Genomic DNA, 22,205 nt, shown 5'->3' on the forward strand with positions numbered 1-22,205 from the left:
GTAAATGTGATCATTGAAAGTGTCCTCACTTACAGGAGGGTTAAGTCTGCTAGAACCGAGGTGTGATGGGCAACTAATATCTACAGCTCCTGATTCTGAAGCGACCACATTTGCCTGAAATGCCTCTATGACCCATCACGGTGGTGGCCATCTATTACCAGTGACTGCTTAATTATAAGGAAGCCATTTGAGTCATGTAGAGTGTGCTGTATCTCCATGCTCATCTATCACACCAGAGATAAGAATAGTAGGCCTTCCTTCATTTTCTGTGTGTTCAAGCATATTAAATGACCTCTGGCTCAGCTATAGGGAGTGAGAAAAATCCAAAACTCCTTTTTATTTTACTTTTTTCTGTTTTGGTTGCTGATTAACTGGTGTATTTACCATAATGTCTCAGCTGTCAAAAAACACAAGAAACTTGTCTAACTTCCATTATATGCCCCTTTGCATGCACCCAGGCCTCATGAAAGAGATGATTATTTTCCGCAACTTGGCAGATGAAAAGGCTCTGAACTGCCGGCTTTTATTGCATCTCATTTAAGTAAAATACTACCTGTCCTCCCCGTGAACTCAAACATGCCATTTCCTTGAAAAATCCTGCACAGCAGCAAACACAATACAAAGGATTGCTCTTTCTTCACAGCACAAGATTCTTTATATTTCCACCATGCTTTATTAATATCAGGGCTGATGAGACAGAAATACAATTACAGTGGTCCCTCGCTATAACGCAGTTCACCTTCACAGAATTATTTTTTTGCGCAATTCTGCATGCTTTTTCTTTTTTTTTTTTTTTTTACAGTGCATTGTGTTCTGCATCCAAAGGTACAAAGATTTGGACTTTGAGAGTATTTAAATAAGAGATAAAAGTGTGAAAATCTCAATGCCTATCTGTGAAAAGTGTATAAAGTGTGTAGTGAGGGGTTTTACAGCCTTACCCCTTCTTTCCCCTGGCTGTGAAAGAGGCGTGAAGTGTGATGGTTAGGACGTGTCCCTGAAGCAAAGAGACACTATCATTATGTCTCAAGTTTATTTTTTACACACTATGCTTCCAAAACATGTCAAAGTCTGCAGTCCAGATCGAGCCAGACAGGAAGCCCAACACAAAAACAGTGCAAAACATCCATAAACTGTGTACACTACAAAATAAAATAAAATGTACTTACTACTTACTTACTCACAACAAACATACAATAATGGCAAAGAATGAAGCTGACTAGTTCCAAAAACCAGATACATAAGTGGAGGTGATCGCTCCTTCCAGACTGTTCAAATTCAATTCAAAGATACTTTATTAAATCCCAGAGGGAAATTAGAGTTTCAGCGCACACAATTCTGAGATCAGGCATACATAGGCATAGACACGTGACAAGAATTGGTGACTGTGATCATTCGCAACCCGAGTCGCGCTACCTCAATAGAGATCAGAGGGTTTATATATGAGGATTGAGTCAGGTGTAGGAAAAAAAAGGCACTTCAGAGTTAACCTCCACAGGGAGGGCAGCTTTGCTATGCAAAAAAACCACCTCAGACAGAAATGAAACAGACTTCAGACATCACACAACATAAGTGTCCACTAGGTAGGGAGGTAGGGTTGGAACTCTCCACACATCAGTGCATGCAGCCGCGATAAGCAGTGTTCGTCACCTCCGTCTGGACAGGGGAGGGAGGAAGTTGGGTTTAAAAAGCACAGTGACTGGCCCGGGTTCGGGGGTCTCAGGTAGACCTTGGCTCCTCTGCCGTTCCATCACAGGGGAGGGGGAGGTCCAGGAGGGGGAGGACCCAACCTTACCTGGATGTCCCATGTCTTATATATTCTGGAAGTTGTGCAAATGCAGGGATGGGAATAGATATTCTGCTGGGATGGGGCTGGGTTGGTGCCCTCGGACTCTGTGAGGCTCTGTAATGCTGCTGCTTTGGGCCCTGGCAGGATGGGCTGGGGTCTCCATGCCCTGGGTGGCAGTTTGACAACAGAGGTGCCTATTGGGGCCAGAAGGGGAGCTGGCTCCCTGGAGGGCTAAGCCCAACCAGCCATTCCTCCCCATCCCCGCATATTTCTCTCCTCCTGCTCCCTCGCATCATCACACAAACATACACATAGGACCTTGGGGGGTGGGCAAGTCAGGGAGTGCAGGTATGGACCCCTATTCCGCATTCCTGTGGCAACCTGCCCCCCAATTTTATTTGCACCTTATACACTTCCACTGATGACATTCCACACAAACACACACTTAGGGCCTTGGGAGTGAGCACATTCAATGGCATTTGGCAGGGGGATATCTCAGCCTCCTCCCGGGTGCCGGTGCCCACTTCCAATTTTAAACCGCACTTAGACACTGATGGCTGAGGGTGTAAGTGGGGTGGTGCGGTGGCATCAGCTGGCATAGGCCAGATGATGCCCGCACTGCCCACTCACCACAGCCATGGAATACACCTCATGATCACACAACACTATATTGGAGCAGGCGGAGGGAGACTAGGGGTCTTAGCCACCTCTGTTGTTGCTTGGCTTCCTGTGGCTGGAGGCTAGGAGGGAGATCTGGCCGTCTGGTTGGGGTCTGGGGTGGTAGGTTGCTGTGCTCAGCGTTGGGCGGGGGAGCCTGCTCATCAGCACCCCAGCAGAAAGGGTCAAACTTTGGTTACCAGTGATGGTTGTACCCCATGTGCAGCAGTACCGGGACCAGAGTGAATAGGGTGTGTATGGGGAGCATGAGTGGGTGTCCAGCGTGCATTTTTGTAAGTCTTGGGTTGTATGTGCATGTGTGAGCATGAGGGAGGGAGTGTGTGACTGTGATTGTGTATGACTGTATATGTCAGGTGGGGCCTTTTACTCCTCCCCTCTCCTGGAACTTCTCTTGATTATATAGATCTCCGTCCCCCCTCCCCTTGCCACACCTGGTGTGAGGGGTTGTGCCTTGGTCTGCCTGAGTGTTCGTGGCAACCGGGTCTGGGGGTTTAAGATTTTGGCATCTGCCTGATAGATCCCGGTGGCTGCCTGGTGGGGTCTGGGTCCCTGGGCTCTGCTGGGTCCCCGGCGGGGGTGCTCGCCCCTGGGTCCCGGGTCGCTGGGTCCCGGGCTCGGCCGGCTAGGGGGTGGGAGGCTGCGGGCGGGCCTGTGGGCTTGCCGCTGATGTCTCCCGGGACTCTGCCGGTTGTGGCCCCCCGGGGCGATCCTCTGTGCCTCTCGAGCGGGGCGGGGGCCTTTCTGGTTGCAGTCTCCTTGGGGTTCCTGTGTTCTGGTGCAGCGCCTGGATCTCTGGGAGTTGGAGCTCCCCCCGTCTCCTGCGCATCTTTGGAGGGCGGATCTGTGGTCCCTCACACTCTGTTGGACGCTCCTATAGAGAAACCTTAAATAAACAAGCGCGTGTACACACACATGTGCTCACATGGTGCTCTCAAAAGTATGGGCTTGGGCACGTTAAACACAGGTCTTAAGACTATGGTGGGCACTTAATGCACTGTGATTTATTATCGTGGTTCTTCAGTTAAGCAATGTTGATTATATATTTTTTCATCAAGTTGACGCAGTGATAGCTAGATCTTGTTGTATTTTTGTTGTGTCCCATTTTTTTGTCCTTTTGCTTTTTTTGTCTTTTTCTGCAGGTCTAGAAGCAGACTCTTGTTCATTGTTTATTTTTGTGGACCCCCCCCCCCCCCCCTCTCTCTCTCCCCACCTTTTATTTTCCTTTCTCTTTCACCTCTGTCTCCGTGTCTGGTCGGAATTACAAAGCATTCAACAACAATAACAATAAAGTTTTAAGTATCAGGCGTGACATTAAAAGCAGACGCTTTGATGCTTCACCTGAGAGTAAATCTGTAAGGCTTGTCACCAGCATTCAGACATCAATTCTGCTTGCTTCACAGCCAGACAGGACACGGTAGAAAAAAAAAAAAAAAGAAAGCACTCCTGGAAACGATTCGACGGCCTTCACCGGTCGCAGTCCCACCCAGGATGGGATAGGGAGACAGAGTTGCCATGGCGATGGCGGCATTCCACATTTCTTCTGAGGGGGAGTATCCACTTCAGCCTCACAGGCTCAAGGGCACCAGATTCAGATAAGAACTTGTTTTGGGGCCAGACAGAAATAATTTCCTCTCTGTCTTAAAGTTCTGTTGGTCCTCAACCCCTCTAAATCCAATAATGGCGTCGTTAATCAATCCCAACCCATGCTGATCCATCCACTCTATCCTTGATCGAATCCACCTTCTGTGCCAGATTCTGAATCTCAGCCAAAGTTCCAAGCTTACGACTCATCTCGACAATTATATGAGTTTGTGCTTTCACAACGTGGTGTAATCCATCCCTGAGCTCCGGGATTGAGCCACTATTCCTCGACAGCTCATTAATTTTCTGGTAAGTCAGGTAACCACTCAGGCCAAAAAGCAAGAAACCTGACACCAACACCACGAATATCCAGACGTCTTCAGAATCCTCTACAGACAGTTGAGAGAGGCAGATCAGGTTCCACTGTTTCCAGGAGTCCATGATATGCCCAGCTGGCTCTGTCCCAGAGGGGCATCTGGGAGCCCCTTCTCCCATTCTCATCCTTGAAGAAATTTTGTCAATCGCGTTGAGAGACCAACTGACCAGGTCCATTTTTAATAATTTCCAGTTTCCAGAAAAAATGCAGAAGCGCCGTACACCAAAAGACAGACAAAGAGCCTTGGGATAAGATAGGGAGGAGAGGAGGAAAAAAGTGTCTGTACTCTCCAAGAGTTGGAAGAAGAAAGTAGCACCCATTCCAGACTTTGGAATGACCTTCCTCTATTCTTACGTAGCACTGACAGTCTGGACACTTTTTAAAAACAGCTGGAGATCCTTTTACCAAAACATTTAGTTGTGAAATTTTTTTTAACTGACATTTGTAATGCTTCTTAGTATGATGACATTTTACAATTTTATGACTTTGTTTTATCTTTATGATTTTCTGACATTATTATTTGTTTAGTTTTTATCAGTGCGAAGCACTTTGTGATTTTCTGTCTGTGATGAGTGCTATATTAATAAAATGTACTTACTTATTTACTACTTAATGGACTTTGCCTACTGCAGGTTATTTTTAGATTGCAACTCCCACGATAAACGAGGGACCCTATTTAATTTCCTTCATGGGAATGAAACATTCTGAAAGCATAAGGCTTTGAGCACCATGTTTGTTTTATGTTGTAGAGGTTGCACTGAACAGATGTTATGAGACAATGTGTGTGATGGTTTTTGAGATGTAGGGTAAGCTTGTTTAGAGGTTAGACTCCATGAAGTTTGATCAAACCAAAGATATGGCTTGTTGCTCATAGCGACCTGCCTGGTGGTAGATGGTAACATTCCCACAAATAACTTTTTATTTTTCCTCAGGGCTTTCTCAAATTATTGAAACCCTATCAGTTATTTATTTGCTTCAAATGCTATGAACAGATCCATTACAGTGAGTTCATAGGAGTGAAGGAGGAAGTAATGGTCTGATATTTCAAACGCACACTTCCGATGTTCTCCCCTTTTTAGAAAAAAATGAAACAAGTCAAAGGCTCTATATTTTCTTTCATCACACACACACACACACACACACACACACACACACACACACACACACACACACACACACACACACACACACACACATGTCTGTCTTCCTATCATAGTGATGACCCTCCATCATTTTTGTGACTCCACTATGCATAAACCACCCTAACATTAACCAATGCTGATCTATTCCTAACCCTAACCTCAAAAAAAGCTTAATTCACACCATACCCATAAGACTAGCTAAGCTTTAATGAAAAGTGAGGACTGAGGACCACTAAAATGTCCTCACTTTGAAAAATGTCCTCACTCAGTTGGTTAAAACCTCATGATTCAAGAACACACACGCACACATTGGGAAACTGCTGAATACACTTCAGCTGTACTGTAAAAAAATATCACAACTGTCTCCTGTTTTTATTCGGAGGATATGAAAAGGAAAAATAAGCCACATTATTAGAAAAAAAAAATAACTTTCGCTGACAAAAGCCAAGAATATTGCAATAAATTGTTTTCAATGATAAATAACTCTTTTTTTCTGCATCAGATTTTGAAATCAACTCCAGTAGTTTCAACCTTGTTGAATGCCTGAGTCGTGTATTTTCTTTTGTCTAGAGAGTAATTGAAATAATTTGATTGAAATAAACGCTAACTTTTTGCCTGCTGCTGACAGTCATCCACCTGAAATTACCTCTAGATTTCTGGTTTAACTATGAGATTCGTTTCTACACAGATTAATTCATTTTATTTAGGTTAAATGGGTTTTCTCAAATAGCAAAAAAATAACCTTGTCTTTTTTCATCATGACCTTTAGTATTTTCTAACAAATAACAGTGAAAAATATCAATACTTCTTATGAAATATTACATAAATATAATAATCTTCTAATCTTAATATTGTTAGACTAGAAGATCAGTTTATTCCAAATTCCTTTAATAACTTTGAAATTGCGCTTATTAATTGTATTATTTATTCAACATCCAAGAAACAAAAAAATATATATATAAGAAAAACAATAATAATCACATCTAGAAATAAAGAACAAATCTGTACTTTTTTCAGTCTTGTGATACAGAAAAAGAAATTAATCAAACAGCAGAAAGAAAATATGGTTCAATTGGCTCAAAAGTATAATAATCTCTAAAGATAGTTTATCAATATAAAAACACTTTTTCATAGGGCTTGAATTACTCTTTTTTTCATATCATAAGGAAAACAACTCTGAAAAATCAGGCTATGTTTTTATTAGTGAACTGCAAAGGCCGTGTGGAGCAAGTCTTTACAACTTAGTAGCACTGATTAAAACTCACAGCAGAGTAGTCCTTTCGCATGAACGTGGCTCTAAAAGTTCCACAGAAGCTTTACACCGCTCCCGTTTTGGATTTCCTGTCCAATTTTATTCAAACTGCTGAACTTGACACATTCTGGAAGTGTTAGGTGTAAAAAAATAGACTCAACATGGAAATTTTGCGAGGCAATGCAACCCTACGCTTCTGGGATGCATCCAAAACGTGCCGCTCCGTGCCCAGTGGAAATGCACCTATTGACCAAAACAGCGGCAAGCTGCACATTACGCTTTGCACACATTACTTGAAGAATGTACATCTGCTGGAAAGCCTGGATTACATTAAAGTGCAGAATAATGTGTAGAAGAAGAAAATGGAAAATGGAAAGTACCACTTTGGCTTGACAACCACCTAATGTTAGGTGTATTGGCTTAATTTTGAAACTGGAGAACATTGTGCAGCATATATTTTCACCAGCAAAAATGGTGCAGACTTACATTACTAAAAGGTACTTGAATGGATATGCAAAATAAATATTCTGTTTTCCCCAGTGACCCGTACGGTTCAACTAAACAGAAAAGCCACAACACATCAAACTAAACCACAACACAACAACAAAAGATGAAATGCAAAAGCCACAGTATGTATTACTCCATTGTAGGTAAAGCTGTTGCGTTGCAGCTTATTTTGTTTTGTTGTGGCTTTTGCAATTGCAGCTTACGTATTCCATAGAACCATATGAGCCACTGTAGTTTTTAAGAGTGAGTGCAAAGAAAACTTTACATCAAAGGTTTTACTTTTGTGCTACAAAAAGGGAAATGCAAGAACATGGGCCGTGTGGTGCTTCCTAACATGCGTTGTGAAGGCTGACATTCTTACAAAACCAAATGGGCCTTTTCTATGAACCACTTTTCAAAATTAAAGCTTTTATAAAGAAACATTTTCATGAAAACACAGAAAATCCTCAGCTTAGTGAGGCAAAATAAAGAACATCCTAGCATATGAGTGACAGTCAAAACAGTGTGTTGATAATTCCACTATTATGTCAGTCATATTTGAAACCATGGCCTTTATCTGCTGCTGACACATGATGTGCAGGAGCAGTTTGGGGGAAAGGACAGCCGATAGTGGCGAGTCAAAGAAATAGTTATTTGAGTGAGTGAGAAAGTGACAACTCAATGGTGGGAGAATAGAGCACTAACACTTCAGTCTGGTCCAGAACTGACAGCATCACACATAACGATGTTTCAGTGAAAGAGCCAGGAGACACCTCAGGGCCATGAGGCCAAAGCAGCACACCTTCTGTCCAATTCTGACTGCCTCAATACGTCTCCACTCTCCTCGTCCCCTTCATTTACATCCAGACCAGCTGAAACAGTGAGGGTGGTCTAAATTTTACTGTGTGTGTGTGTGTGTGTGTGTGTGTGTGTGTGTGTGTGTGTGTGTGTGTGTTGGGGGGGGGGGGGGGGGGGGGGGGGGGGGATCTGCTCCAGAGGGATCCACCACAAAGGGAGTTGTAAATGCTTTAGAGAATGTTTATAAATCCCTCTGTGAACATTTTTCTGTCAACATAAATGTAAGCGACGCTGTCACGACACTTTGCAGGTTTGAAGCTGAGATCAAAATAAAATGATCTGAAGCATAACTGAGTTAGCGTTCACTCATGTAGGAAATGAAAACTTGAGTGCTCCTCATGTAAAGTGCCTTGTGAAAAAAAATTATATATATATATATATATATATATATATATATATAAAGTCTTGAGTGAGAATCAACATTTATATACCAAAGACTTGACTTTCTGGAACCAAGGTGTGCAGCTTTAGGTATGTTTTTAGAGGCAAAACTCACCCTTTGCATCTTTTTGTGCTGCCATGTAGGTCTCTACTGCCTCTATGAATACTCCAAAAGCCAAAAAAATAAAAATAAAAAACCACTGTACACCAGTTTACCATTAGTGTTTGGTTTCAGAAATTGTGTGCCGAAAACAATCAATTAACAGCTGTTAAAAAGGAACCTTGGGTGGATGTGTCAACGATTGTAGAATGGAAAAACTAGGTTGAAAAATTGTTTTTGAAATTAATTATTATAACAAAAGGCCCAAAATATCAGGAACATCAAGAGAGGACAAAAATAGCAGCTTGAATATTAAAGATTAATTAATATTAATGGAGCCCCATGACCACAAATACACATTTCTGACAGGGAAGAAGTCACAAAAATGATTTCCCATGAATAACCAATGGTGCAAGATCTCATCAAATGTGAGATGTTTATCCGTTTTAAAGAAATCAGTGGATCAGTCAGCATGCATTGGGTTGCAAGAAGTGCTCCAAGTAATAGATCTGAAGTTCATTTTCCAAATGGAAATTTTCACGACTTGTTGATGAAATCTACAAGTCCCACCAGAGTCTGGGAGGAAATTAAATGAAAAAGAGCCATGACCTCACTTTAGAACATCTGTGGCAGAAATTGAGGATCGACTCACAAGCGCCACCATGTGTTGGAAGTGTAACTGGACATGAATCAATATATTTCCTGGTACATGTGTTTAAAAGTGTTCCTTGTATGCTGCTATAAATTAGCCTAGAAAACTAGCCAAACCACGACAGCATCGGTCTGGCCACACTCTATTGTCTCCTCGGCAGATCTACCATTGGACTAATCAGTTTAAGATTTGCCCAATCACAGTGCTCTGTGTTTGTAGAGAGACATTGGGTAAGCTTAGCACCAGAGCTGCCGCGGACAAAAACTACAAATATGGTGTCGACTGAGGGACAGCGCTCATTTGAAACGACTTTGGCATCAACACTGGACAATTTAGATTTGGGCTTTTCTTTGAGACATGAAGAGTTATGGCAAGGGCAAGGCAGCTTTATTTGTATACAGTAGCACCTTACAACAATATAAAACCGACCAAAGCGCTTCACAGAAATTAAAAACACTAAAACAATACGCAACAAAAAATGTATAAAAACTAAAGCTGAAGAACTAACACTAAAACACACTATAAAGACTCATGCAGAGTTAAAAGCCAAATGATAAAAATAGGTTTTCAAAAGAGATTTAAAACCAGACATTGAAGAGGCTGACCTAATGCTCAACGGCAGCGCATTCCAGAGTCTAGGGGCCGCTACGGAGAAAGCCCTGTCAGCTCTGAGCTTGTGTCTGGTTTTTGGGACTTCCAGGAGCGTCCTATCAGCTGACACCAGAGACTGTGCAGGGGAGTAAAAAACCAGTAGCTCAGAGATGTAATCTGGAGCAAGGCCATGCACAGATTTAAAAGCCCATAAAAGCACCTTAGTTAAGGTAAATGGTAAATCTGTATTTCATTCTAGAGTCCTGTAACCCCCCCCCCCCCCCCAAAGCACTTTAAAACACAATCAGTCATTCACCCATTCACACACACATTCACACCCTGGTGGGGATGAGCTACGATGTAGCCACAGCTGCCCTGAGGCACACTGACAGAGGCGAGTCTGCCGTACACTGGCGCCACCAGTCCCTCCGACCACCACCAGCAGGCAAGGTGGGTTAGGTGTCTTGCCCAAGAACACAATGACAGCAACAGACTGAATGGGACTCGAACCTTAAACCTTCTGATTGCAGGGTGAGCACCTAACTCCTGTTCCACCGTCGCTCCTGTCACACAGTTAGACGTACTTTAGCCGTAATTTATTTTCAAAAACGATGTTTTCTTATTGTTTTTCATCAGTTTATGGCAGACTGACCTGCTGAATGGTGTCCATAGAGATGAATATATCTTGTTGTTTGTTGTTCTGATACGACTTAGAGTGGCCCAACAGCAGTTTGAAAGACAACCACAGATTCTTCACCACGACCGATCTATTGGCTGTGGCCAGACTACACACTCACACACACACACATCTTGTTGGTCTCACTTTAAATGACAAGTAAAATTACAGATCAACGTCTAAAAACCCAAGTAAATATTGTTAACTTCTTAATGCCAGAGTACCTAATGTTAATGACTATCTAATCTGATGTGTTTATAATTAATTATAACAGTATAACAACATTGCGTGGTCATCGGGGGCAGTTCCTAGGGAGTGGCAGACCGGGGTGGTGGTCCCCATCTTTAAGAAGGGTGACCTGAGGGTGTGTTCCAACTATAGGGGGATCACACTCCTCAGCCTCCCTGGAAAGGTCTACTCCAAGGTACTGGAGAGGAGGGTCCGATCGATAGTTGAATCTCAGATAGAGGAGGAGCAATGTGGTTTTCGTCCTGGCCGTGGAACTGTGGACCAGCTCTATACCCTTGCAAGGGTGATGGAGGGGGCATGGGAGTTTGCCCAACCAATCCACATGTGCTTTGTGGATTTGGAGAAGGCTTATGACCGTGTCCCCAGGGGCACCCTGTGGGGGACGCTCCAGGAGTATGGGGTGGGTGGCTTTCTGTTAAGGGCCATTCAGTCCCTTTACCAGAGGAGCGTGAGTTTGGTCCGCATAGCCGGTAGTAAGTCGGACCTGTTCCCAGTGAGGGTTGGACTCCGCCAGGGCTGCCCTTTGTCACCGGTTCTGTTCATCATATTTATGGACAGAATTTCTAGACGCAGCCGTGGTGTGGAGTGTGTCGAGTTTGGTGGCAGGAGAATCTCGTCTCTGCTTTTTGCGGATGATGTGGTCCTCCTAGCTTCATCCAGCTCTGACCTTCAGCTCTTGCTGGGTAGGTTCGTGGCCGAATGTGAAGCGGCTGGGATGAGGATCAGCACCTCCAAATCTGAGACCATGGTTCTCGACCGGAAAAGGGTGGCTTGCCACCTCCGGGTCGGGGGAGAGGTCCTACCTCAAGTGGAGGAGTTTAAGTATCTCGGGGTCTTGTTCACGAGTGAGGGTAGGAGGGATCGGGAGATCGACAGGCGGATTGGTTCGGCGTCTGCAGTGATGCGGACGCTGAGCCGATCTGTCGTGGGGAAGAGGGAGCTGAGCCAGAAAGCCAGGCTCTCGATTTACCGGTCGATCTACGTCCCAATCCTCACCTATGGTCATGAGCTTTGGGTAATGACCGAAAGAACGAGATCGCGGATACAAGCGGCCGAAATGAGTTTCCTCCGTAGGGTGGCCGGGCTCAGCCTTAGAGATAGGGTGAGGAGCTCGGACATTCGGGAGGGACTCGGAGTAGAACCGCTGCTCCTCCGGATCGAAAGGAGCCAGTTGAGGTGGTTTGGGCATCTGGTCAGGATGCCTCCTGGACGCCTCCCTGGGGAGGTGTTTCGGGCATGTCCTGCCGGCAGAAGGCCCCCGGGTCGACCCAGGACACGTTGGAGAAGTTACATCTCCAATCTGGTCCGGGAACGCCTTGGGGTCCTGCCGGAGGAGCTGGTGGACAAGGCCGGGGAGAGGACGGCCTGGAGCTCCCTAGTTGGGATGCTGCCCCCGCGACCCGGACCCGGATAAGCGGAGGAAGACGAGAGACGAGAGTATAACAGTAATAAACACAACTGGCCCCTGCTACCTGCAGATCCTCCACCAGAGGGCAGTAGACATGCATAGAAGTGGTTCCAGCAGGATTTTGATGAAGGTACTAATCCTAACACTTTGGCCCTGTCCACACGTAGCCAGGGATCTGCCAAAAGGTAGATATTTTTCTACGTTTTGGCCTGTCATCCACACGAAAACTGAGTTTTTTCACACAAAAATGGATCTTTTTAAAAACTCCGGACAAAGTGAAGATCTGCGTTTCTCCGTTTTGGGTGTCTGCGTGTGGACAGACAAAACCGGAGTTTTAAGGTCCGCAACGTCACTTTCCGCGACAAAAAAATGCTGATATCACGTGTGCGACCTGTGTTTACACTAGCCGACAGCATGGATGCCCTCAGAGATGCGCTCACTTTATCAATTGTCCAAGCGCTTTTTGCTTGTTTGTTTTTGCAAGCGGAATTACTGCTCCTTGCGGAAGACCACAGACGAAGGACGAGGTTAAGAACGGGGGAAGTACTGCCACCTACAGGTCTGGCATGTCCTTAACAACGTATTTATCCGGGTATGTGTGGACAGAGTTTTTTTTTTAAAACGAGGTGGTGTGGATGCAAGTTTTTGGAGGGGCGGATATTCGTTTTTAAAAACCCGGCTACGTGTGGACTAGGCCTTTATCTGGATGTTTTAGGGCTAGAAGCTTGTTAATGCAAAACTATGCCAACAGTCCGCTAGGCGTTAATGTACAGACAAAAAATGAATAAATAAAACAATCCGAAACAAAAGCTACTGATTAACGTTTCATGAATTTCAGCTGTAGAAATTAAACATCGAAAGCGGGGTAGTGTGTGATGTTATTCTTTTTGTCATAGACACAAATTAATGTTTCACCAACTGTGAATTCTCAGTCTTCAAAATAAAAACTGTTGCCATGCTCTTAGCACCATTGCGACAACATCCTAGTAAACTGTGTAGTCTCTATGAAACAAAGGCTCATGGGTAACAATTCAGTCTATTTATGAAATGAATGAAGGGTAAAGTCACCTAGTGATTCCCTTCTTTAACACAGACTTGAGTTTAACCACTTTGTTGTACTTAAATATATATTCTACAAAACATGAGAAAGACAGCAAAGACAGAAGCATGTCTCACATACCCATCTACCCGTCGGTGTGCAACAAGACCTACAACCACACACTCGGTTTGACACTCACCATGACTGAGATGTGTAGCAGATGCATGTGTTCGTGTAACACATGAGCAGGCTCCCGAGCTGTGGGTTGTGTTGTTTGTGTCATAAGCTCCAATTCCGTCACGGAGACATGAAAGTACAGCGTCCCGTTTTCCAACCACTGCTGCTTCCAATGGACCTGAGAAATATCCTCTCCCGTACCAGACATCTCTGGAGGACAGAGGAGTGGGGGAAAAAATCCATTAAAGACATCAAAAAGCACTTTTGGGCAAGTAGTTATTTGTCGAGTGAAGCAAATGGCTTCCAATTATCTTTGAGATAAATTCAAATGTAAAATAAAACAAAAAAAAACGTTTAAAGTAAATATTTTAATAAAAATAAGAAAGGTAATAAATTGCATTGCCTCTCTCTTATTTTTATGAGAGATTTTTAGTATTCAAGACCATTTTGCATGCACACAAATTGCCAAAACAAAACTTGAAATACTAAATTGCTGGTTAAATAATTTATGATGATGCAGTTTTATTTGAAAATGTGACTCGATGCAGTTTTCTGGGTTCCTTATATAGGAAACTTTTTACTGATTGGCTTAATGAACTTACCTGTATTGGAATGATTACTATGTGAAGTGCCTTGAGATCACTCTTGTTGTGAGTTGGCGCTATATAAATAAACCTGAATTGAATTGATTCTAAGAATTTAGAACATTTAAAAGAAAAGTGCAGTCTAAACATCGGCAGATTTCATTATTGTATTTTCCTGCTCTGTGAGCCCGTCAACATCAATAATAATAATGGGTATTCATTTGGAATTTTTGGCTTCCATAATTATGATTTTCAAGGTAATCAGAATTTCTTTTTTAACACCGTTCTAGTGATTCTGGTTCTTTCAATTAAATAAGTGGACTCAGTAAATATCTGTATCAGTTGGTCAGAGCTGTAAAATAATAAAATTCGGTATTGGCCATCAAAACCTGAATCAGTGCACCTCTGTTATTAGATGAATGATGTGTACTGAAGATCCTGATCTGGTCAGCTGTGACTGAGTTCTTTTTAAAATGGGGAATGTTCTGACTGGTAAGACCTTGCAAAAATAAAGCAAAATACAAAACAAACTCAAAAGTTCATGTTGTTTCTTCTCTGGATATGTAGTAAAACACCATTATCTTTAAAAATTCTAGCAGTGTCAACATGTTGGTAACATTAAGTTAAAACCCAAGAGAGAGAAAGAGAAAAGTGAGAAAAGAAGAACATATATAAAAATGGAAGAAAGGCATATTTTAGGAGCATCAGAAAACAAAGTTGACAAGATCAGAGAATTATCAGATTATCCTGCAGCACAAAAATCTAATGTCATCCAAGCGGGAGTGGATGCAGACTAGAGGAGTACAAAGAAGCCTCAGGAAATCTCAGACTGCCAAGTACGATACAGCATTTGCCATGTGGAGAGAGAGAGAGAGAGAGAGAGAGAGAGAGAGAGAGAGAGAGAGAGAGAGAGAGAGAGAGAGTGTGTGTGTGTGTGTGTGTGTGTGTGTGTGTGTGTGTGTGTGTGTGTGTGTGTGTGTGTGTGTGTGCGTGCGCGCACATGCGTGTGTGTGTGTGTGTGTGTGTGTGTGGTCTCCTATCAATGGCAGGTAGCAATAGATAAATGGTTTTTGGTGCAGCTGGTTATTAACCTGACTTTGGGTCAGAGGACATGGGCAGAAGGGACAGATAACATGAGCCGTGTTCAAGGTTCAGAGAGAGAGAGAAAATGTACAAGTCACCAACTCATAAATTACAAAATATCAAGGTACTGCACTCAAGTCATTCAGATGCTGTGAGTGTGTTTTAAAAGTAAAAAAAAAAAAAAACCACAATACATGTGTGGTTTTACATCCCAGTATGTACTGGCTGATAATCTAAAATAAATTAAAGGAATTCAGATTTGTTGAGGAGATGTTCTGCTGTAGTATTGTATTATTAGAGACAGGGACTCGTGGTGTCCTAGTGAAAGCTGTTTCTATCTTGATGATATGTATCACAATAAAGTAAAATCTTTGAAAACTGTAATGCATTTTCTTCTTTTCTTAATATTAATAACACGTGGTGATCGGTAATCAGCATGAGAAGAGCTTCACAGAAACACCACTGAGAACAAACATGGTGGTGATGAACATTTTGTTCAGTTTTCTGCCTTTTTGTCAGACTCTGAGCCAAGAAATGGCTTCAGAACACAAGGCAGCAGCCAGAAAGCTCTGGAGCAACCACTAACTCCACCCCGTAGCCAATAATCGGCCAACATTTGCAATAGGGAGCCCAAGTCTCCTCCCCTTCCGGTCAGGTCATGGGTGCCTGGAAAAACAAAAATATGAATGCAAGTCAATGGAGCTAAAAGAGCTATTTTCTAATTTGCTTTGCCTTATAGGCCCTGGGTCGCACATATGTTGTACTTCTATTTTAGTAGTTGGGAGGAATGCCCCCCCGATCTGAATTCGAGTGGTGTTTTGTTATTGGACTTCTGTGCCAGTCATGGATTGTCCATTATGAACACCATGTTCAGACATAAAGGTGTCCATATGTGCTCTTGGCACCAAGACACCTTAGGCCGCAGCTCGATGATCCGAGTTTGTTGTTGTTTCATCTGACTTGCGGCCGCATGTCTTGGACACTCGGGTGAAGAGAGGGGCGGAGCTGTCAACTGACCACTACCTGCTGATGATTTGGCTCAGATGGTGGGAGAGGTGCCAGTCAGACCAGGCAGGCCCAAACGTATCGCGAGGGTCTGCTGGGAACGTCTGGCAGAGTCTCCTGTCAGAAGGAGCTTAAATTCCTACCTCGGACAGAACTTCCAAAATGTTCCGGAGGAGGCGGAGGACATTGAGTCTGAATGGACCCTGTTCCGTGCCTCCATTGTTGAGGTGGCCGACTGGAGCTGTGGTCGCAGGATCGTCGGTGCCTGTCGTGGTGGAAACCCCCGAACCTGCTGGTGGACACCGGCGGTTAGGGATGCTGTCAAGCTGAAGAAAGACTCCTATCAGGTCTTTTTGGCCTGTGGGACTCCAGAGGCAGCTGACAGGTACCGGCAGTCCAAGCGGGTCGTCGCCAAGGCAAAAACCCGGGCATGGGAGGAGTTCGGTGAGACCATGGAGCAAGACTTCCGTACAGCTTCGAGGAGATTCTGGTCCACCATCTGTCGCCTCAGGGGGGGAAAGCAGTGCACTACCAACACTATCTATAGTGGGGACGGTGTGCTGCTGACCTCTACTCAGGACATTGTGGATCGGTGGGCAAAATACTTCGAAGACCTCCTCAATCTCACCGGCACGTCTTCCAGTGAGGAGGGCAGAGTCTGGGGACTTTGGGTTGGCCTCTCAAATCCGAGTGCCGAGGTCACTGAGGTGGTTAAAAAGCTCCTCTGTGGCAAGGATCCAGGGGTGGATGAGATCCACCCGAAGTTCCTTAAGGCTCTAGATGTTGTGGGGCTCTGCAATATTGCATGGACATCGAGGCAGTCCCAGTGGACTGGCAGACCGGGGTGGTGGTCCCCTTATTTAAAAAGGGGGCTGCAGGGTGTGTTCCAACTACAAGGGGATCACCCTCCTGAGCCTTCCTGGTAAGGTCTATTCAGGGGTTCTGGAGGAGGGTCCATTGGATTGTTGAAGCTCAGATTCAGGAGGAGCAATGTGGTTTTCATCCTGGCCATGGAACACTGGGCCAGCTCTATACCCTTAGGGGGATCCTGGAAGATCGTGAAGTGCATTTGTAGTCCAGGACTTAATTTCACACAAAACCTAAAATAGCCTTTAAAATATTTAGAAATAATAAAGTTTGTATTTCCAATACTTTTATTATTAAGCATTTTTAAATCACACAAACCTTTCATCTGTCTAAATACCCCCTATCAATGACCTAAAATACTCCATACATTGGCTGACTATACAGGATGTGATACATTACTGTATTGGAATCTTTAATTGCATAAATGCTTGGCTGTTATGAAGTTATTTTAGACTACTGTCAATTTCTTTGTGGATTTGAGAAAGCTTTAAATATGTATTATTTTTCTTATGGCAACTTGATCCATATTCAAAGTGTTTCTCCTTCAAACTAAAAAACAACACATTTAATTTAATTAAAGCAAATTGCATGCAAGCTGGATGGAGAATAAAAGAATTTCTTATGTTTTTGTGTTCTTTTATACGATTGTTATGTAGATGAGGAAACTCAGTAAATATGCTATTTTAAGACAAAAGAATGGTATGTTTGTGTGTCCTTCTCAATTATGCTCTGAGAAATGTCATTGGGCACTAAGCCAGACATTTGTGAGATATACAGTAGACGTTTGGCCTCAGGGGTTATTATTAATTTATTAGGAGGAGCGATATTTATGAGCGCATGACCGTGTGCTCATAGTTGGTAAGCCTGACTGAAGCTGGTATGCTCCCAGCAAGGGTGTCAGCAAACCTCCCTAAACACATTCAAGGACAATGCAAATAAATGCAGTTAAATGGTGTACATCACAGAGAAGTGTGGCAGAATTTAATTCTTGGTTCCCTAAAGCAGCTCCTTTGAAATGCAAATGTCTTTCTTTTGGAAGTGTTTGAAAAAGCTGAGAGCCACATGATTCAGAAATACAAATAAACGTTTTTTATTTTATTTTCTAAGTTCTTAGCAGTGACACGTTTGTGGCAAAAGGTTTATGCAGACAGGTTTATTCCAGAGTCGATTTGCACCAATATTGTGAAATGCTGCCAACTATTTCGTCTTGTCACTTTAGTTTATGTTACTCTCCCTTCTGTTCAGGTCAGAAAAGACTTAGGATCCATACTCAGTTAGCCAAGCTGTTCATCCTCCCATCTGTAGTATTGACTTTGTATTATAAAGTGAACACATGTCATGGGCTTGAAGCAGTGGATGAGCCTCAAACGTACCCACTTTCTGATGCCAAGAGACGGCGATGCCTCCGGTTGAAGTTGACAGAATAACCTTTTATCATTTTATTCAAAGACAAGCCAGAAATGGTTTGCCCTAACTTCTTCACTGAAAAGAAAGTGGAGTGGAATGGTGTTGTGAGAACTGTACAACCACTACACTGTACAAAATAAACAAGCCAACTCCTCTGTTAAGGACTCAGCTGTTAATCTGGGTTTTTAGAATAAGAGGCACTGTGAATACATCAATACACATATTAGTAAAACACTGACAGCTTGTCTTAAAGGTTTGAAGAAAAAATTCTATACTCACTCACTTATCTTCAGTAGAGTCTTCAAGAACTGAAAACATCCAGTTTCCCCGCTTTTTTAAAGGGATACTGTGCCAATTTTTCATATTTTTAAATTGATTTCTTGAGCCAGTTTGTGCTAAAATGACACTTTACAGGGTTAATGAAATGTCCCTCAGAACCCCATCACCCCCGATGCTAGAATACACATTTGCAACTTTAGAGTGACGGTCCAGTCTGTTGGATGTAGAAAAGAGCTGACATACCTGGTGCTGCAGTCTGGTTCCAGCACGTTTCATGCATGAACACAGCTGATGTGTTAAATTTAGTGATGCACCGCTCCTTTTAGACATTTCTGCTCTGAGATTAAGGTGTTAAAAAGACACACAGCTAGGAGATAAGTTTTGCTTTTGGTTCTACTAAATGAACACTAGGAGGTGCTAAAAGCAAGCCCAAACTGTCTAGTTTTCCTTTAAAACTTAGAACACACAATGTGATGTCGATGAACTAGACAGATGTATTCTAACATGTATAAATTATTCCATGAACTATCACTGCTCCATTTATTTCCTAAAACATGTTGATTTGAACAATAAACGTAGTTTAATTTAGATTTATTTAAAAAAAGAGAGGAATCAGTTGAAGTGGCTCAGGCATCTGATTGGGATGGCACCTGGACACCTCCCTGGTGAGGATTTCTGGGCATGTCCAACTGGGAGGAGACCTAAAGGAAGACCCAGGACAAGATGGAGGGACTATATTTCTTGGCTGGCCAGGGAACACCTTAGGATTCCCCTAAAGGAGCTGGCCCAAGTGGCTGGGGAGACGGAAGTCTAGACCTCTCGACCTGACTCCGGATTAGCGGAAGAGGATGGATGGATTTTTTTTTAAATCACACGTTCAGCTAAATTAATTCACAATGAGCATTGCTTGCTCAGCATTAGCGTCCAGCCTTTTATTTTTTCATGATACTACAGTAAAGCGAAAAACTCTTTTACTTCATTTTGACTATATGTTTCACTTCTTTTTTTATGTTTCTGTACTGCTCCTTTTACTAGCTTCCACTCTGTCCTCAACGCCGTTGCTCTTTGTCGGCTTACAAATGTCGGCTGTGGTTGCGGCACAGACTTGGCAACCTTCCGGGCTCACATACGATTGGCTTTGGAACCAGGAAGTGTGGATGCAGAACGGATTATAAACAATGTCTACGTTTCTATTTGGCCTTTTTAAATAGAGAAAAACCTGATTACCACCCAGTGTGCTGAGACTTAAATCTATTTCAATGTAAGCTTCCTTGAAACATTAATGACACATTTTTTATTATTTATTTATTTTTATTTCACTGTCAAACTCTTACTTATTGTACCTTTAAGAATGTCTTCTAAAATGTCAATATATTTAGAGGTCCTATATCATGCAAATTCCATTTGTTGGAGCTTTTGACCATGTTTTATCGTTATTGATGAAAAATACTCCCAAAGCAGTTTTTGACTTTGGCACATGCATTTTCCTGTCTAAGCTCCCCCTTTCCTTCAGCTCTGTCATGAATCTGCAAGAAGAATGAGTTTGTGGTCTCCAGCTCTGCAGCTGTGTACTATTGTGGAATTCATTTTTAATATTCAATTAATGTTCAACTTCAATTATATTTCATTTCAAATAGCCTCTCTCTCTCTCTCTCTCTACATACATATACATATATATATATATATATATATATATATATATATATATATATATATATATATATATATATATATATACATATATATACACATATATATATATATATATATATATATATATATATATATATATATATATACACATATATATATATATATATATACACATATATATATATATATATACACACATATATATATATATATATATATATATATATATACACCTATATATATATATATATAAAACTGTGGATTTAGGGGCTGTTTTCCAACTTCCAACTTCTTCATCTTGAAGATGCGTCTGAACTCCAGACCTACAAGTATCAATAAACCCAAAAGATGCTCGCACTACCAAACACAAAAAACCAACCCTGTAAACAAAACTTGTCACAGATTTCCCTGTACAGGTCAAAATGTATTCCACTTGATTGCTTGGCTTCCCAAAGCACACAGCATTATAAAGTGCATCCAAGCGCACTTTAAAGTATCCACTCCAGGATTGTTTATTTAGACACCTCAGCTGCAAGCAATACAAAGAAAATCTCTTCATAGAACTGAAAATTATCTGTAATTCCCAGAAGCAAAGTGTGCTGCAAGTGCAGAGCGCCTACATTTTCTGCAACAGTTCTGTGGGTATGCACTTCAAACACAAGCTACTATAGACACATGGCTAAATAATAAGTATCACTGAATAATGATACATTTGCAGTTTTCATATATTCATTAATTAGGCATTATGTTGCCATATTCGCTTATTTTCCCAGGAAGACAAAAACCAGCCCCGGGGTAAAGATGCCACTCGACAAACTTCGAGCTCACAGGAGGTGTCCTGTAATCTGAGACACGTACGCACTTGTTTCAACATCAAGAACACCGCTGGCATCACTGAGTGATTTTTGACACAGCAGGTGGTGAGCTGCTATGCAAACCAGAGGAAGGTGTTGTATAATGCACTCTGGTTTATTTATTTATTTAATCATAAGAGTAAATGTATTCGTTTAACACATCCCCACCAGCCAAAACGAAGCTAATCTAGCCCCACTCAGAGGACCAGATAGCAAACTTTCCATTCCAGAACAATAATTAGACTTTTGCAAATGCAAACTGGAATAGCCCTTACAGTGTTATATCCATAAGAAATCACAAACACACACATAAAAGAATTGTTAATACAATAGGCTGCTTTGAGTTTTTATTTATTTTTTACTGACACTTTTTTTTTGGTCAAAATTGTAGCATAAAAATGTATCAGCTGAGAGGAACCAGCGAGCCCACAAATTGTAGGAAGGAGATGGCTGGGGGGATAAAAACGCTGACATTAAGCCTGGGTTTGTGTCCAAATGTTTAGCTGATGGGACACCTGAGAGTGCTGTCTCTCCAATAATGGTCCCAGTGTGCTGGTTCAGCTCAGATAACTCTGAGCAAGCCAGTTCCCATCCCAGGCATTCAGTTGTTTTTATTTCTTCAACTGATGACTTTTGCAACCTGACTGGTTTGAAATTAAACAATTTGTGTTAGTTAAGTGATTTTCTGCCTTTCAGCTGATACAAATGTTTACCAACCTAAAAACGTCACAGTCGGTGTGACTTTAGTTTGGGTTTACCTTCAGTATCCCTTTCACTATCTTGTAAATGATTTTTCAGGTGTACTTGACTTCCTTGAAAACTTGACTTTGTTGAGTCTGTGTGATACACACTCAACTGTTGATGCTTGCCCGGTATGAAGGACTGCTGTAAAGCCACTTGATGTAATCTAGGCTTGGGCGGTAATACCGTATATTTGGTGTTAAAAAATAGCAAAGGTATATGTCAGAATACCGTCATTAAAAAAAAAAAAGGTGTGCGCGTAAGAGACAAGGACTTAACATAAGATAAATGAAAGCCATT

General features: G+C 42.4%; 1 protein-coding gene across 2 annotated transcripts in view; it reads right to left on the reverse strand.

Annotated features, from left to right (window-relative positions):
- The window catches only part of LOC107374609 (astrotactin-2), a 548,261-nt gene that overhangs the window by 448,500 nt on the left and 77,556 nt on the right, over positions 1-22,205 (reverse strand). For both annotated transcript variants that reach the window (XM_070552342.1, XM_054744913.2), the window contains exon 2: positions 13,455-13,642. In XM_070552342.1, coding sequence (XP_070408443.1) covers positions 13,455-13,642 — 188 coding nt within the window. The remainder of the gene's footprint in view (positions 1-13,454; positions 13,643-22,205) is intronic.

Source organism: Nothobranchius furzeri, chromosome 6, assembly GCF_043380555.1.
Source record: "Nothobranchius furzeri strain GRZ-AD chromosome 6, NfurGRZ-RIMD1, whole genome shotgun sequence".
Lineage (NCBI taxonomy): Eukaryota > Metazoa > Chordata > Actinopteri > Cyprinodontiformes > Nothobranchiidae > Nothobranchius > Nothobranchius furzeri.